The sequence below is a fragment of the Sorex araneus genome, chromosome 1 (assembly GCF_027595985.1).
Source record: "Sorex araneus isolate mSorAra2 chromosome 1, mSorAra2.pri, whole genome shotgun sequence".
Classification (NCBI taxonomy): Eukaryota; Metazoa; Chordata; class Mammalia; order Eulipotyphla; family Soricidae; genus Sorex; species Sorex araneus.
Window position 1 is genome coordinate 122,341,649 of NC_073302.1, and position 17,976 is coordinate 122,359,624.

General features: G+C 42.6%; 1 protein-coding gene across 1 annotated transcript in view; it reads right to left on the bottom strand.

The window, feature by feature from the left end:
• The window catches only part of PRLR (prolactin receptor), a 176,821-nt gene that overhangs the window by 31,968 nt on the left and 126,877 nt on the right, over positions 1 to 17,976 (bottom strand). Inside the window, exon 2 of the mRNA XM_004605551.2 lies at positions 16,712 to 16,773. Coding sequence (XP_004605608.2) covers positions 16,712 to 16,754 — 43 coding nt within the window. The 5' untranslated portion in view covers positions 16,755 to 16,773. The remainder of the gene's footprint in view (positions 1 to 16,711; positions 16,774 to 17,976) is intronic.

Below are 17,976 nucleotides of genomic sequence, written 5' to 3' on the forward strand. Positions count from 1 at the left end.
GTGATCTTTTCCTTTGTTTCCCTAAATTACAGAAACACACACACACACACACACACACACACACACACACACACATTTAGGCAGGGCAAGTATGTAGAGCAAAGATTAGCCATATGAAGTTATTCCCTCCTAGTCGTGTGAGAACATTGATGTCCAGATTCTAGCACAGGAAACAAACCTCTGTTTTCTTCCTTTTGCCTTAGAACTTCCTGCCACATAAAGCCACCACAGTTACATAATTAAATTTGCTGCTTTTCTCCCACTGATCTGATGTTAATTTGTTCATTCATCCAGTCTCCAAAAATCCCAGTGGAGGGAAGGGATTTTCCCCTGTGTCCTGACACTAATAACCTTGTGGATTATATGTCAATTTTAATTTCAAGAAATTTAGGCTTGGAGAGTGAGATGGGGAGTTGAAAATTAAAGAGAAAAAAAATTGGCCTCCTGGTATCACCTCTGTGGCTTCTTTACCTCACAAAGAACCAACAGTGGGAATAAGAGAATCATGACATCTTGCATCTAAAGAAAATGACAATTCAAAGAATTGTGATCCTATGTGTCACTTCTATAAGGGCAACTGAGACCTGGGAAGAGGCGATGCCTTCGCCAATGGCTTGCTGGGAGAATTGTGCAACATGGAGGCTGGGATGTGTGCCCATCTGAGAAAGCTGTTAATTCTAAGTAGAAATTCTTAAGAATGTGTCAAAGCATTAGCCCTCTCTATTTTGCTTTTTCTTTTTTTTAAAAGCCTCAGTTAGAATTCTGGGTGATCATTTATATAAGTAGCACAAGCTTCTAGTATCCATCAGAATTTGGTTCTTCTTTCTTCTCTGAGAACATAATTAAACTTTACCTCAGTCACTCCCTGGGGTTAGATCCGATCAGGTGACTGAACGGTAGTCTCTGAAAGTGACAGGAACGACATACTTCAAATCTGATTCTGTGGAGGCATTGGTGGGACAGTGATGAGCATAGCTGCCTTTCAAATCTAGTCCTGGTCTTAAAACTTATCTCCACTTTCTCATTCATTTATTCACTCATTCATTCTTTTGTGTTCTTCCTTGAAATTCATTAGGGATCAGAGCAAGATAGTAAATAGAAGGGCTTTCAGCTAAGGACTTGGTACAGCCAAGAGATGGAAGAATCATACATTCCCTGCTGATGTCTGCTGGACCTGAGTGACATTGGTTAAATTTCTGAGATACAGAGAGGTAGGGTTTTATAAGAGCCAGCCTCCTTGACTTGAAGTACCCTGGGACAACTTATAGACTGTCAGAGCTGCTTAGAGGGCAACTAGTATATTTAACTATGCAAAAGGGCTGTATGTAAAAAGGTATCTGACCCATTGTCACTGTGGAATCCCATCAACAAGTTCCAGAATGATTTGTCTCAATTCCTCTATATATTCAGTGTCCACACACTGACACGCTTATATACATATCACAGATACATAGGAAAAGCACTTGATTTTAAACTCTACACTGAAGTTCTTTCAGTTAGTCAGGAGAATTCTTCCTCATGCTGTGGAAGAATATGTCTTTAGATCTCATTTACTTCTCCAATGAAGTTATTTTGGCTCATTAATTTGAATTTGACAAATGTGTTAGAGAGTCACTGAGATGTGACTATTGGATAGTTTCGATTAGTGATGAATTTCTAGCTACCCAAAAAAGATAATGGCACATGTGAAAATATGATAAGTGGTAATATCCAGTGCTATTAAAATATCAGTCTTAAAATGATCTCTCTGTACAGTTCTTTCTAAGTCCACTATCTCATTAGTGTATATCAACAAGTAGCACATCTAACCGCCAAGCGGTTGCTAAGCTTCCATTTACACATGGAAGTAGAGTGGGATTATGAAAAAATTGTAGATTTGGCTACGTGATATTGGTCTGGCAGGCTCAATAAATAATAATCGGCTCATTGTTTTATACAAATATTATAACCTCTTTGCACAACATATAATTGATGGTGTATCTTTCAAATAATCCTCTCTGGGACCCCCCAAAGGAAAAAAAAACAGACTAAGGTTAATATCCAAAAGTTTAGTCAATTTCCCCTTATCTTGGTAAACAATCTTTTGGGAGATTATCCATCTTTTTTTTTTTTAATCCTTGGCCTGGCAAATGTCCTCTTGCTGTATTTCCATATTTCTCAACTCAGCTCTAGAGACAGGCATTTATTTTATCAACTACAAGACCAACATAAGTTGGGATAAAGTTTTGCTGCTTTGCTGATACCTGAGTTCTGTTAGCTGCCAATTTATTTACAAATCAAAATAGAAATTGCTTAAGATATTTGTTATGGGTGTAAGTAAGAAATCACACCCTGATTTCTTGAACACATGTCTGAATATCCTTGATTACCCAAAAGACCCCATTTTGACCCTGGCCTTTTCTTTCAAGCTCTATACACATGCCAGCAAATGGAGAACACGTTGGCACAGTGGACAACATGGGGAGAACAGCAGATAATGAACATCCTGGGCAGCTCAGAAAAGAAGTTTCTCATGTAACTGAAGTCTGCTGAGCCCTTGCATATCTACAGGGTGAATAAACCAGTTCTAACAGCCTCCAACAGGCAGCCACATTCTCACTCTCCGCCCCATCTGGAGGTCACATTTTGTTTTTATGTCACTTCATGGAGCAACAGGAGGAAGGATTTCTCCTGTTGTGGGTGGACAGGTTACATGTTTTATAGCAGACAGCTGGCAGAATTCCTCATTGGCATCTCAAACAATTTTCTTAGTTTCAGCTTGCGTGTCTCACCTAATAAAACCACTAGTGTTTATCAAAACAGACCCTATGCAGTCTTAGTTTTTTACTGTGTGACTTATTAAGGACTTTGCTCCCCCAAGTGGCTCCTTTATAATGCATGACTATATCTGGTAAAAAAGTGAGCAAAACGCAAAAATTGATCCATATTTTAGAAGCAATATGGACTGAAATATGGGCACTTAATGGAAAACCCAGCTAAGCTCTCCTCTCACTCTCAGATTTAGCCTTCTTTTCTTCCAGAAACGTCTCCCCACAGTGGGAGATGCCATGTCTATAGGGTATCTAGGACCTGACCCAACTATAGGATTGATAATGAATCTTAATTTTTTTCTTTTTTCCCACAGCCACCACGGCAAGAAGCTCATTAATGCAAGAATTATGGTTATTATTATTTTCTTCCTGCACTAACATATGTCTCAGAGACCTGGGCCCTACGAAAACAAGATGAGAACACTATTCAGGTATCCCAAAAAGGAATTGAAAGAGCTATGTTTGGAGTATTACATTTTACTCAAGTGAGAAAAGGAATCTGGAGTTTCAACCTCTGTCAATGATCAAGAATCTGGGACACTGTCTCGTTTGCCAAGGCATCAAAAATCAGATGGGCTGGACACGTAATGTGATTTAGAGATGACTGCTGGACTAGAGCTCTTACTGACTGGATTCCACGGGATGTCAAAAGACCACATGGCTGCCCACCACTGACTTCCTCAACAAGACCCTGAATGAAAGGTTTGAGGCTCTTTGTGTTCCTGGAGCGAGCAGAAACCATTGGGCTACACTAGCCTATGACAGAGACACATGGAGGCATTACTGGCACCTGCTCAAACAAATCGATGAACAGTGGGATGACAAGTGATACTAGTGACACAAGTGATTACTTTCTTCCATATTCCCCATACTTAATACTAAAAGATCAATGTATAAAACATGCTTAATAATTAGTTAAGAATAAATTGAATTTATTTAAGTTTGTATTTAGTGTGTCAGTTGTATTTAGAGGGAAGTTTGTCAAGATCTTTAAAGAGGTCTTAGTTGTTGGGACATATACACAAGAGAGGCAATGCCTTTTGGTTGATTTTGAAAAATGATGGGGAGGAGGGGGTAGAGAGAGATGTGGGGTAGGTGGGTGTGATGGGATTCTGAGGCAGTGGTTGAAGGAAGCAGACACTCTGGTGGTGGGTGTGGTGTTGGAAAGTTGTATATACAAAACCCTATCTTTAACAGTATTGTAAATCATGATGCTTCAAATGAAAAAATAAACTGCACTATAGCACTGTAACACTGTCATCCTGTTGTTCATTGATTTGCTCGAGTGGACACCAGTAATGTCTCCATTGTGAGACTTGTTGTTACTGTTTTGGGCATATCGAGTATGCCACAGGGAGCTTGCCAGGCTCTGCCGTGTGGGCGGCATACTCTTGGTAGCTTGCCGGGCTTTCTGAGAGGGACAGAGGAATCGAACCCGGGTCGGCTGCATGTAAGGCAGAAATAAACTACATTTATTTTTAATTATTTTTATTATATTACATTTATTTTTTATTATTTTAATTATAATAAAAATAAATGTAATATAACAAACTACATATATTTATTTATTATAAACTACAGTTTAACTGGCTAGAGCACATGGTTTGCATGCAGGAGGCTCAGATTTGATCCTGGTGTTGCATAAAGTCTCCCGAGCACTGCCACATGTGGCTCCAAAACAAAAACCAAAAGACAAGTGATTATTATGGGAACTTGTGTTTCAATAGTACTTAAAGATTTCAAGGAGGGAGACGGAGAGACAGGGCAGCAGGTTGGTGCTTGCCTTTGCATGTTGCCGACACTGGTCCAAACCCCAGCATCCCATATGGTCTCTTGAGCACCACCAGGAGTAATTCCTGAGTGCAGAGCCAGGAGCAACTCCTGTGCATCACTGGGTGTGTGGCTTAAAAAAGCCAAATTAGGGGCTGGATCGATAGCACAGCAGGTAGGGCGTTTGCCTTGCACGCAGCCGACCTGGGTTCGATCCCTGGCATCCCATATGGTCCCCCAAGCACTGCCAGGAGTAATTCCTGAGTGCAAAGCCAGGAGTAACCCCTGAGCATGGCTGGGTATGACCTCCCCCCCAAAAAAAAGCCAAATTAATTTTTCGAATAAAATAGTTAAATTTATTTTTTTTATCTTAGCATTATTACTTATTTTCCAACTCTGAGATTTTGGGATAATATCACTGAGTTTTCAAACACTTCGTCAGTTCAGTGGAAGAGGTGGGACTGGAATTTTGCCTTTTGAGTATAAGTTGAGAAATGTTTTTATGGATTAAAAGTGTAAGAAATCAGGTCCAGAGACATAATACATGTGGGTAAAGTGCTTGCCCTAAGGTTTGAATCACAGTGGGTACACATATGGTCCCACAAATGCAGGAGCATTCCCCTGGGCACAGAGCCAGGAGTAAGCTCCAAGGACAGGTGTCTCCCACACCCCGAAAGCTTAAGAGTGTAGATACACCATAAATTGAAAAATGCACTTGTGTAACGTATCCCAAAATGAAGAAATTTACATGTGTATATATATATATATATAAATCTATATGTGTGAGAATATGTGTGTGAGAATGTGTATAAGCAATTCTGTAAGAGAAGCATTCTCTCCATAAAATCTCTCCATGCAATTTATAAAAAAGAAACATTAGAAAAAGAGCTAGTATCAAATTATAATGGCTAGTCTAGACCATGGTATAGGCATACAACAAAATACTACTTAATAAAAATAATATAGTACTGCTAATGATATGAAAAAATAAAAATAAAAAGAAAACTGAGTTTAAAATGTAGATATGGGAGCTGGAGCAATAATAGCACAGCAGGTAGGGCGTGTGTCTTGCACGCGGCCGACCCAGGTTCAATTCCCAGCATCCCATCTGGTCCCCTGAGCACTGTCAGGAGTAATTCCTGAGTGCAGAGCCAGGAGTAACCCTTGTGCATCGCCGGGTGTGACCCGAAAAGCAAAAAAAAAAAATGTAGATATGGCTGATCTCAATCTATTGTTTCACAGAAGAATGTCTCTCTACAGAAAGGTATCTATTTCTGTGAACAGAAGAAATACTGGAAATATATAAGCACTAACTATGAGCTGAAGTTATCTTTGTGAGGATGATTTTAAAATTAAAAATTTATACTCTTGCAATAAAATTTTACCAAAACATCTACATAAAAGTTAATTTTTTTTGGTAATTAAATGGCAAAGGGGTGTGTCAAATATCCACAAAAATATTAAAACCACAAAAACAATCCCCTAATGAAAACCTCACACTTAGTGGTATAAGCACCTAGAAAAGTACTTCACTAAGAAGCAAAATAAATCATTTGTGTGAGGCAAATTTTTCAGTAGCTGCCAAGCTCGCTGCTAATATATGTGTGTGGTACATGTGTTCTTGAGCAATAGCGTTAGTTCAACTGCTCTTGATGTTCCAAAGCCTTCCTCCTTGTTTTTAGAAATTCCTCCCACTTCTCTGAAATCCATCAATGCATCCATTTTTGGCTCACTGAAAAGACCCAGGGGGAACTAGTCATTTCTTGCCATAAAGCTTCACACAAGAGGGCCAAAGGCAATTTCACAGAAAAACCCCTTTTCGGATCCTCAGTGAAGGGCGGGGTCATGTCAGGAGTGTTGAGTAAGTTCTTTGAGTGCCTCTCCAAGAAGCTAGCACTTGTTTCACTCTGGTATCTCAGCTTAGTATCCTTGGTATGTACAGCAAAAGGAGATGGACGATGACAGGAAGACGGGGTAGCTAGGGAGGAAGCAGGAGGACCCGGAAGTTCAAAGAGTGATGGAGAAGATGTGAAGTCAATGGCTCAAGGTGAAAATGTCTACCTTCTGGTCAACTACCCCTAAGTCTGAGTATCTTTGCCACATCTTGAAATTTCTAGAAGTCCCAATGCTTCACTTTCCTTCCTCATTTTGCCCCATCTTCTATGAGCATTTGTCTCTGCCCATTAGCCCTTCTTTTCAAGCATGATGCTTTTTAAATCCTAAGCAATGTATCCAGGAAGAGAATTATTTGTTTTAATAACATATCAATTCACTTTTTCATGCTTACACATTTACTCAACTTCTATTTAAGTCCTCTTTTAGCAGGAAAACCATCTATCCAATCAAAGATGTGTATGGTCTGTATACTTAATTTGGCTGGGCCTGGGTGTGGAGCAAGAAATATTCCCAGGGCAGACTCACTGACTGAGAACGTGAGATGTAAGGAAAAGCAAGATTTACCCATTTAAAACCCACTTTCAGAAAAAGTCTGGGTGTACCTAATAAAGTGATGGGTCTCCACCCTCCCTTTCCCCCCTCCCTCCCCCTACCCCTCCCTCTCTCTACCCCTCCCTCCCCTTTCTTCCTTCCTTCCTTCCTTCCTTCCTTCCTTCCTTCCTTCCTTCCTTCCTTCCTTCCTTCCTTCCTTCCTTCCTTCCTTCCTTCCTTCCTCCCTCCCTCCCTCCCTCCCTCCCTCCCTCCCTCCCTTCCTTCCCTCCTTCCTTCCTTCCTTCCTTCCTTCCTTCCTTCCTTCCTTCCTTCCTTCCTTCCTTCCTTCCTTCCTTCCTTCCTTCCTTCCTTCCTTTTCTCCTTCCCTCCTTCCTTCCTTCCTTTTCTCCTTCCCTCCTTCCTTCCTTCCTTTTCTCCTTCCCTCCTTCCTTCCTTCCTTCCTTCCTTCCTTCCTTCCTTCCTTCCTTCCTTCCTTCCTTCCTTCCTTCCTTCCTTCCTTTTCTCCTTCCCTCCTTCCTTCCTTCCTTTTCTCCTTCCCTCCTTCCTTCCTTCCTTCCTTCCTTCCTTCCTTCCTTCCTTCCTTCCTTCCTTCCTTCCTTCCTTCCTTCCTTCCCTCCCTCCCTCCTTCATTCCTTCCTTCCTTCCTTCCTTCCTTCCCTCCTTCCTTCCTTCCCTCCTTTCTTCCCTCCCTCCCTCCCTCCCTCCCTCCCTCCTTCCTTCCTTCCTTCCTTCCTTCCTTCCTTCCTTCCTTCCTTCCTTCCTTCCTTCCTTCCTTCCTTCCTTCCTTCCTTCCTCCTTTCCCTCCCTCCTTACTTCCCTCCCTCCCTGCCTCCCTCCCTCCTTCCTTCCTTCACCCAATCAACTACCCATTCACCTGTCTATCTATGCACCTGTTCACCTATTCACACATAGATTCATCTTTTAAAAAACAACCACTGAGCACCTAATAAGGGATAAGGCATGAGCAAAGCCCCCAAAGACCCTTTTCATAATTGTTGTGGCAGAGAAGAGAGAAATCAGTAAACTACTTCAATGTAAACAACAAAATATTGCAATTAATTACAGGTGCCATGAAATCTGATAGTGGTGCTCTTCTGGAGACACCGGTGGGATGAACTGGAAAGTCTCTCTTTTCTAGTACAGCCCTGATGACAGACACTTCTTCTACTGACAACCATTTTTCTCTTTTGTATTTGCTTAAAAAGCCTAGTTTTAAATGCTTTCAGTTGTCCAGTCCCAGAGGATGAGGAGCTATTAGTCGAAGGTAACCATAGCAATTTCAGTTCCCATTACCTTGTGATTCTTTGAACAATGGCTAATCACTGAGATATAGTAAAAGTCTTCTGTGGTCTTCTGGGAAAGATTTTTATCCTAACCAAAAGGGAGAAGGAAGGAGAAACATGTTTCAAATGGGAAGAGATTGGGTACCTGGTGATACTGTGAGCTGCTATCTGTCTCAAAATTGAGCTGTATTTCTCAGGACTTCTTTAGTTGTACATGCCCACAATTTAGTCCACATTTATGCAGATTATTTAACTTTGGGGGCATCTCACCAAAGTTTGTCATGGTCAGCTCAGTGGCCTAACTGATAATATGGGTATGCCTCCAATTGCAGGAGTTTACAGGTCAAGAAAGGTACACACTTGACTGTGAAGTTTATGAATGTTTTTATGCTCTGACAAGAAAAATATGGAATTTGATCTGCAATTTGATGAAGTATATAAATGTCTCTCATGAAGTGAGAACTTTTTTCAAATTTAAGAATAAACATTTGGGGGCTAGAGCAATAGCACAGCAGGTAGGGCGTTTGCCTTGCATGCGGTCGACCCAGGTTTGATTCTCAGCATCCCATATGGTCCTCTGAGCACTGCCAGGAGTAATTACTGAGTGCAGAGCCAGGAGTAACCCCTATGCATTGCCAGAAGTGACTCAAAAAGAAAAAAAAAGAACAAACATTTGGTCCAAGACTGTGGAAAGCTCTAGAAGTGGACTAATCTGATTCAGCATTCTGGATCCTTTTCCGTCACTGCCACTGTCACTAACATCCCGTTGCTCATCGATTTGCTTGAGCGGGCACTGGTAACATCTCCATTGTGAGACATTGTGTTACTGTTTTTGGCATATCGAATACGCCACGAGGAGCTCGCCAGGCTCTGCTGTGCGGGGAGGATACTCTCGGTAGCTTGCCAAGCTCTCTGAGAGGGACAGAGGAATGGAACCTGGGTCCGCCGTGTGCAAGGCAGACGCCCTACCCGCTGTGCTATCGCTGCAGCCCCGAGTTTTATTTACTTAATATAAATATATATTTGGGGCCACACCCAGGGGTTACTCCTGGCTCTGCACTCACTCCTGGAGGTGCTCATGTGACTCCTTGGGCTTCCGGTAGTCAAACCCAGGTTGGTCACATGCAAGGCATACCTTCTCCCTGCTGGCGTTTTGCACAGCCCAAGCACCATCAGTTATTAAATGTTCATTCCAGTTTAAAGGATCTAGAAAACAGTTTTTTGCTGTTACTTCCATTGGCCTGGTCTGCAACAGTACTCAGCCCTGCCACATGTGTCAATTGAGCACCTTGGGGCATGCGTTTGCACTCATGAACCCCAGACGTAGTTTGGGCTGTTTTGTTTAAGACCAAAGTCCTAAGCTCCTGCCATAGGGCCTTTGCACATGCTCCTTCCTCAGGCAAGGGTGTCTCTCCCATCCTTCCTGCCAACCCCACATCCCCACTGGAACAACAGTGCCATGAAAACCTTGGGTTGTCAAGAATAGTAGTATATAATACCAGGAGGTTGACTCCATAGCTTGGAAGCTGGCCTCACACGCTGGGGGAAAGTCATACCAAATGGAGAAGGGAACACCAAGTAAAATGTGATTGGAGATCCTGCGCGGGAAGGGAGATGCGTGCTGAAAGTGAACTAGTGACTGAATATGATGGCCACTCAATACACCTATTGCAGACCACAAAGCCCAAAAGGAGAGAGAGAACAAATCGGAATGCCCTGCCACAGAGGCGGGGTGAGGGGGATTGGGATTGGTGGTGGAGAATGGACACTGGTGGAGGGATGGGCGCCCAAACACTGCATGAGGGAAAAACAAGCACGAAATGTGTGAATCTGTAACTGTAAGTGTACCCTCACTGTGACTCACTAATTAAAAAATTTTAAAAAATAATAAAAAGAAAACCTTGGGTTGTCAGCCCTTGATCAGGGGAAGTTGTTTCTGGTGCTTCTTTGGAAGTTTGTCTTTCTTTGGAAGGTTTATAGCAAGAAGCCAGACTCAACCCCCCAAATAGCCCAAACTGCATCTAGGGATCCTTTTCTAGTAAGCATAATACTCTGGTATACTGCAGGGTTTTCCCCAATTGCAGACTTGGGGGTTGGGGAGCCAGGCACAGAGTTGATTCCCATGTCACATGCACAAGAAACCAGATTTAGCTGGACTCTGAGATGAGAGGGTGCCCTGAACTCCTTGCAAATTTCTGGACATCAGTTGTTCTACTAGTGCTCTTGTCCTAGTCTGCAGTGTCCCTTGCCCTGACACAGGGCAGTGCCCTTAGCCTCTTGGTGGTAGCACGTGTCCATGAGATGGTTAGCGCTCCCTTCATGGTCTGGGGTTCCATGAGAACTGAGGCTGCAGTGTGATGGCAGGTGATTCCTGTGGGGCTGAGACTCCCTGGGGATTTGAGCAGGTACAAATCCCCCTCATCCCCTGAGAGAGGGGACACCAGCTGCAGACAGGGCAGGAGGGAGGGGTCTAGAGGGAGTTCTGTCATATACTAGTCAGACTGACTCTGCTTTGCCTTGTCCTCTTCCTGGGCTCACATGGCTCCTAACATCCGCTCTACAGTCAAGAAGGGTGAAGACTCAGGCATCGATACTGTGCAACCGCCCTACCGACCTGCCAGTGCTGTGCCAGTGAGAACTGGCATTTTTCAGGAAGGGGTGACGCTTGCTCTTTGGGCCCTCTGTGCCCCTTAGACTCTGAGTGGAGGTGCAGCTCCAGGTTGCGAAGGCTTAGTTTCCCGATGTTTACTCTTTGGTTGGGGAATGCTAAGTGTGGGCTCTGGGATACTGAATTGCTGGCTGGACCTGTCAGAGTGATGATGGCCCAGTGACTCTAATATCCTCTGGCTGTTGGCACCTATGTGCTGTGATGCTCTAAGCCCTCTCAGCTTAAGATGGAAGATGGGGTCTCTGGCTTCATAAGAAGCTGGCAGAAGCCTGGGTTAGACAATGGGTAAATAGGGACCAAAGAACCCCAGCCACTCCTCCATTTGAAGGTCTGAACACAAACACTTTGCAGGAAGGTAGACAGATGTATGCTTGCTCCAAGCGAGGCTCTTGGCAAAGCATCCAAAGTGAAACTTTAGTTCTCTTGCTCTTTTTCTTTGGAACTCTGTTACCTCTCATATTCTTCTCTATCATTCCCCGTAGAAAGGGTAGTTTCAGGATCATTTTGCTTTGCAAATCTCTATGGTCTGTGGCAGCCTCAGCCTATGGTGTTGCTCAATAGATTTTCTATGATAATGGGAATGTTCCATATTTACTCTTGTATCACTTGTTATCCTGTTGTTCGTCGATTTGTTCGAGTGGGTGCCAGTAACGTCTCCATTTGCCCCTGTCATGTGCTAGTGTAGCCCAATGGTTTCTGCTCGCTCCAGGAAAACGAAGAGCCTCAAACTGTTCATTCAGGGTCTTGTCGAAGAAGTCTGAGCATCTCGTAGGTGGGTGGCCACACTGTCTTTTGACACCTCGTGGAATTCAGTAGGTAACAGCTCTAGTCCAGCGGTCATCTCTAAATCGCATTATGTGTCCAGCCCATCTGGTTTTTGACACCCTGTCAAACGAGGCAGCGTCCCTGATACTTGGCCATTGACAGAGGTTGGAATTCCGGATTCCTTCTCTCACTTGAGTGAAACATGATACTCCAAGCATAGCTCTTTCAATTCCTCTTTGGGAGACCCGAATAGCATTCTCGTCCTGTTGTCGTAGGGCCCAGGTCTCTGAGGCCTATGTTAGTACAGGAAGAATGGTGGGAGTTGAAAAGATGTGCCTGGAGCTGGAGGTTCTTTGTCCTCTTAACCACTTCTTCGACACTCTTGAAGGTGTTCCACGTTGCTCTCTTCCTCCCGTGCAGTTCAGGTGCCAAGTCGTTTGTCATGTTGAGTTCTTGGCCTAGGTACACATAACTGCTGCATTCGAAGATGTTCATTCTGTTGAGATCAAATGGAACATTGTCTTCGTGAGATTCAGCTGCAGTCTGATCTTCCCACACTCACGGTCGAAGTCAGCCAGCATTCGTGCCACTTGGCTGATTATTTAGTGTTATGAGAACGATGTCATCAGTGAAGCAGAGGTGGTGTAGTTGCCGACTGTCTATCTTCACTCCCATTCCTTCCCATTCCAGTCCGTTGCATGATGTTCTTGAGGGTGGCACTGAAATTTCGTGAAATGGTGTCGCCTTGCCGAACCCCTCTCTTTACGTTGATGATCACTTCTTTGTAGAATGCTGAGATCCTGGTGGTGAATCTGTAATACAGCTTATGGAGGATCCTGATGTAATGAATTTGAACACCCTGTTTGGCTAGGGCTTTGATGACCACTTCAGTATCAAGAGAATCAAAGGCCTTCTTAAATCAATGAATGTTAGACAGAATGGCATCCTGAACTCTCACGAAACCTCAATGAGCTTGGTCACTGTATGGATAGGGTCGATCGTGCTGAATCCTTTTTGGAATCTGGCTTGCTCGCCTTGTTGTCCTTCGTCTAGTGTTCTGCCAATCCTATTCAGGATGACTCAAGTGAATAACTTGTAGATGATGGACAATAGGCAGATTGGGTGATAGTTGCTGATGTCGCGGACCTCTCCCTTCTTGTACAACAGAACGGTCCTGCTGGTTTTCTATTGGGACAGAAGCTTGTATTCAGACAAGTAGCATGTGAAGAGCCGAGCCAGTGTATTGACGAGTACTGGCGGCAGATTCTTCAGGTGTTTGCGTCCAATCTTGTCTGGACTGGGTGCTGTACGCTTCTTTATCAATGAAATGGCGTGTCAGATTTCGGAAGGGAGAACACTGGGAGGGACATATCCATCCTGCGGAATTTGGTATGTGGGCAGGTGGATGTGGCTATCAAAGAGATCTGAGTAGAAGTCGTGGATAACCTTTTCCATTGCCCGTCAGGAAGATGTGATAGATCCATCAGGACGTCAGAGGGCAGTCATCTTGGTCTTATAGTTGGCAAAGGACAGGCAGGTGTTGCGAATACTTTTCCTGGCTTCTGCCATAACGGCCAACACTGCTGCTCTTCTCTCTTTGAGGTCTTCCTTTATCACTTCTCTGCACAGCTTTACTCTAGCAAATATAATTACAACTACCCATACCTAGTTACTGAACATTTGAAAAGTGAGCAACATGATACAGGAAATAAGTTCTGAGTATTATTTAATTTCATTTGCATTGTCATAAGTGGGTGGTGGCTGGTGTATCAAACAGTACAGAACCGGGATGCACTATCTCCATTGTTTGTTACCCCATGGCAAATTCCAAGACCCTTTTCTTAAAGAAGTATCAACAATGAACTTCATACATTTATATCCAGAAATTAAAGTCTTGCCTTCTTAGGTAAGTGAATGGGTTTTGAGCAATCTTGCATTTCATTCAGATTAGATTCAAGATAGGAATGTGGAGACTGGCAGTCAAGCACTGTTTGTAGCACTGCCATCATCCTGTTGCTCATCAATTTGCTCAAGTGGGCATCAGTAACGTCTCCATTGTGAGACTTGTTATTGTTTTTGGCATATCGAATATGCCATGGGTAGCTTGCCAGGCTCTGCTGTGTGGGCAGGATATTCTCAGTAGCGTGCCAGGCTCCCTGAGAGGGATGGAGGAATCGGACCCGGGTCAGCCACGTGCAAGGCAAACGCCCTACCCATTGTGCTATAGCTCCAGCCAAGCATGGTGGGTGAAATGGTTATTGGCATGGAGTTTTAGAGTCACTTCAAAGCACCCTGTAGAGATGGGCACACCTTTCTCATTGTCCTTGACTGCTTCTATCCCTTCACAGTCTGGGGGTGGAGGAAATGGATCCCACAGATGCATAGATGGGAGTCTTGGGAAGGTAGACAGTAGAGAGGGTAAAGAGTAGGAATGGGCAGAGCTCCAAGAAAACCAAACAGTTGCAAAAGAAGCTGGAGTGACTGTCAGAATGTTGCTCTGTTCCACCCTGGGGAGAAAGTGCCAGGGAGAAATTGTTTGGGCATGATTCATACCACTGGGGCAGCATTGAAGGGTTAACAGTGCAGCCAGAGAGATCTTTTGAAGACTACAAAATAGATGGTGGCACTTCTTGACAGAGTTGTGTGGACAGATACTACTGTTCTACTCATAATTCAAACTCCACCATTTAGGGAGAATTTCTTTTCTTTCTCAATTTTTTTATGAATACTGATTTCCAAATGTTTTTCACACTCTGAAACTGAACTGCTTCTCTGTTTCTCTTGGACGACCATGAAATTAGTCTGAAGTTTTCATAGATACCCACTGGTACCAGAAACAGCCTTTCAAAGCAAACATTAGGAGGAGTCAAAGGTGGAGAATAAGAGGGGTATAAAAGGCAAGTTTGGAGGTAGGCAGAAAGAGTCTACACCAACCTGAGCCCAAAGGCATTTAGGGTTGGATACTGCAGGTACATTGATGTACAAAGAGCTTCACCTACTCTATGCTCTTTGAGAAAACGAAAAGGTCATTTTAAATTAATGTTTAGATAGTACACTTACTTGCTTAAAAACACATGTATGAAGCTAATTGGAGACGGGTCTCATATCTTTAGTGCTATAATGCCACTGAGATGTACACACATACACATAAAAGCAGCTAGACTGATGCTTTACAAACCACTTCAGCCCATACCATATTTTCCTGGCCCTTTCCCACTTGACAAAGGGAAGAGTGAGTCCTAGAACTCACATTCCTTATGTTCCCTGTTTATCTCTTATTCAGATTAATCCATGAGGCATCTGGCATCAGAAAGTTCAGAAAGAAAAAAAGAGATCTGGAGAAGCCGGTTGTCCCGTTGGGTTGATTCACCGGCTGCTATGTTGCCAAATAGTCCTGGGCAAAGTTATTATGCCACAGTGTCCTGTTTTGCCAAATCATTTTGATGATTTACAGCCTCTATTCTCAAGTCTTTCCTAGTGTTTGCTGTCAACACTATAAATTTCAGTCCATTTGCATGAAAAATAAAGTTCTGGCTAGGCTGAGGTAACTTAGAGCAGTGGTTCAGTTCATCATGGGGGCGTGTGATTTTGACCCTTCTCTTTCTCCCCTTCACACCAAGACATTTGCCAATATCTAGAAACATTATTTTATTGTCACTGCTAGGAAGCATTTTTTTTCCCTCACTTGAATCTTCGGCAATGTCTGAAGATACTGTTCATAGTTACAAGAGGAGGGCGGAGATCAGGTAGTCAAGCACCAGGAACTGCACAGAACTGCACCCACCACAAAAAATGACCTATCTTGAATGTCACTCGAGCAGAAGCTAAGGAATTCTGGTGAGAGGGGAAGTGCAGGGGTTGGCACTGAAGCGCAGATGCCTTCTAAGCGTTATCATTTTTTTTCTCTGTTGTAAGACTAGTAGATACCCCGGGGTGAATTCAGAAAGCGCAGGATAACTTTGGCTAGAAGTCTTTTTTTAACGATAATCTCATCAATTTTATATCTTCAACTTCCCCTGAAGAGATTGCACCCTCATAGTGGCACTTGTTAAGTTGGTGTTAATGGGTGTGTATCCCATTACATAATGCCCATACATATGATATCTATAGAGGCAAGCCCTGAAATTTGGTTTCTCTAACTGTAAAATGGAGCCCTAATAATTTATGACCTTTTTTTTTTTTTAAATCTGGGTCTCATAGCTTAGGAAAATGGGATAGGGTATAGGATATACCTATCCCATTATCAAGTTGATATGAAAGGGAGATGCATTAGTTACTATTTAAATCCAACTACAAAATGGCAATGGGATACTGTAAAGTAAGTGGGTAGGTGAGGGGTGAGTTAGTCAACAGCTTGTGAGATGAAAGCCAGCAGAATGATGGCTGGGGGTCAGAGGACCAGGGGGCTAGGCAATAATTCCCTTGTTTATAGTAGGTGGAGAAGATCGTTTCTCATCATAGATGAATCTTTCCTTAGATAAGTCAATAGACTGGGACTCTGGAGACAGATGCACTGACAATACTGACTGCAGAAGGAGCTCAGAAAACTGGGATATGGAACTATTGTAGGACTGCTGGGGAAAATAAAAGCAAGTGTGGCGCTTCCCAACCCCATCCTACCCCCAATTTTAAAAGTAACACGGGCAATGTCAGTTCGACCTCTGGTGAAGAAAAAGTTAGAGGGGAAATACATCCCTCATAATTGCAGCACTACAAGATAGTAGCTATCAATAATTTTGATATTTTCTTTGAGTGAAACAGAGAAGGATTATCTAATCAGGACAGATTAGGGGTGCTTGGGTAGAAAAGATCTACATAAGAGCAGAATATTGTGATGCAGATGTTGATGGATTTAGAAGGATTTTCTCTCAGAGCCAAGGTGATTAAGTCCTGTCCTTACTCAGATGAACTGGACAGTAGGCATAGGAACCGGATGTTAAAGGGCCATGTGATCAAAGTCCGCTTACCTTCAGGGTTCCTGTGGAAAACATCCTTAGTGCTTGCCTCCATGAATAGAAGAATTCTTTAGCTGAAAGAGGAAATGACTCATATTAGCTCAAAGATAACAAAACAAGAGATATACCATTTCTGACTCACTTTGCAGTCCTTGCTTCACTGAAAAGATTATGCTTCAGTGACAGTGACAGACAGTCCCAGTGTTTCGGATTTGGTTTTATAGCAACCTCAGTATGAAATAATTTAAATACCCTGAAATGCAGTCTCTATCTTAATGCATTTGATTTTTCATTCTTTGTTTTCCGTAAATATAATATATGACTATTTTTCAGAATTATTTAAGAGTAAGCCACAGTCATGAGACATTTTAACCGCTAAATATTTAATGTGTTTTCCTAAGAACAAGATTATTCTCTTACATAAACACAGTATAATGATTAAAATAGAAAAATTAACATTGATATAGTAAGAACTGCTGTTAAACCCACATTATTTTACTCAAATGTTGCCAATCATCCACTCTAGAATTAGATGTTTTTTATTTTGAGGACACTTAATTAAACTCATTCCCAATTTCTTTCTTGACCATTTCCCAATTTTAGAATTTGGCCACTTCAACTTGAAACTCCAGTTTGATTTGATCTTATGGTTTTGTCTTCCACATTAAGTTGCATACCTAGATGGTTTTTATAATTGTGAACAATTTTTGGTGAAGAAAGAACTGTTTTCTGGGCTGCCAGTTGCAGTTTTCTATTGTCTGGGATGGAATCATTAGAATTTGTAGTTCCTATCTTGTTCCTGCTAATTTATCAGCTTTGAGACACCATTCTATTGCTTTTAGTTTTTAAATTTTATTGAATTATTACTGAAGTAATATGATTCATAGTGTTGGATGTAGGGCTTGTTTAACTACCACCAAGTATACACAACTCTCCACCATTGTCCCTCGGACCTTCTAGTTCATTATAATTCATCCCACCCCTCCCCTCACCCTTGCTTGGTAACTTCAGTTCCTTTTTTCAGATCTCAGTTCTGTTGTTAAGAGTCCAAGGTTTGTTTTCCTTGGACACTTGATTTGTGAGATCATTCCACATTTGTCCATCTCCCTCTGATTTATTTTATTTAAATGAACCCCCCTCTAGTTCCATCCAAGTTGTAGTAAGAAGCAAGATGTCATCTTTTCGGCATAAGACATTTTAAACTCTGGGAACTGACCAACCCATGGCATGAGGTCTTAGGTGATATAAGCTAGTAATATGGATATGAGTTAGGACAA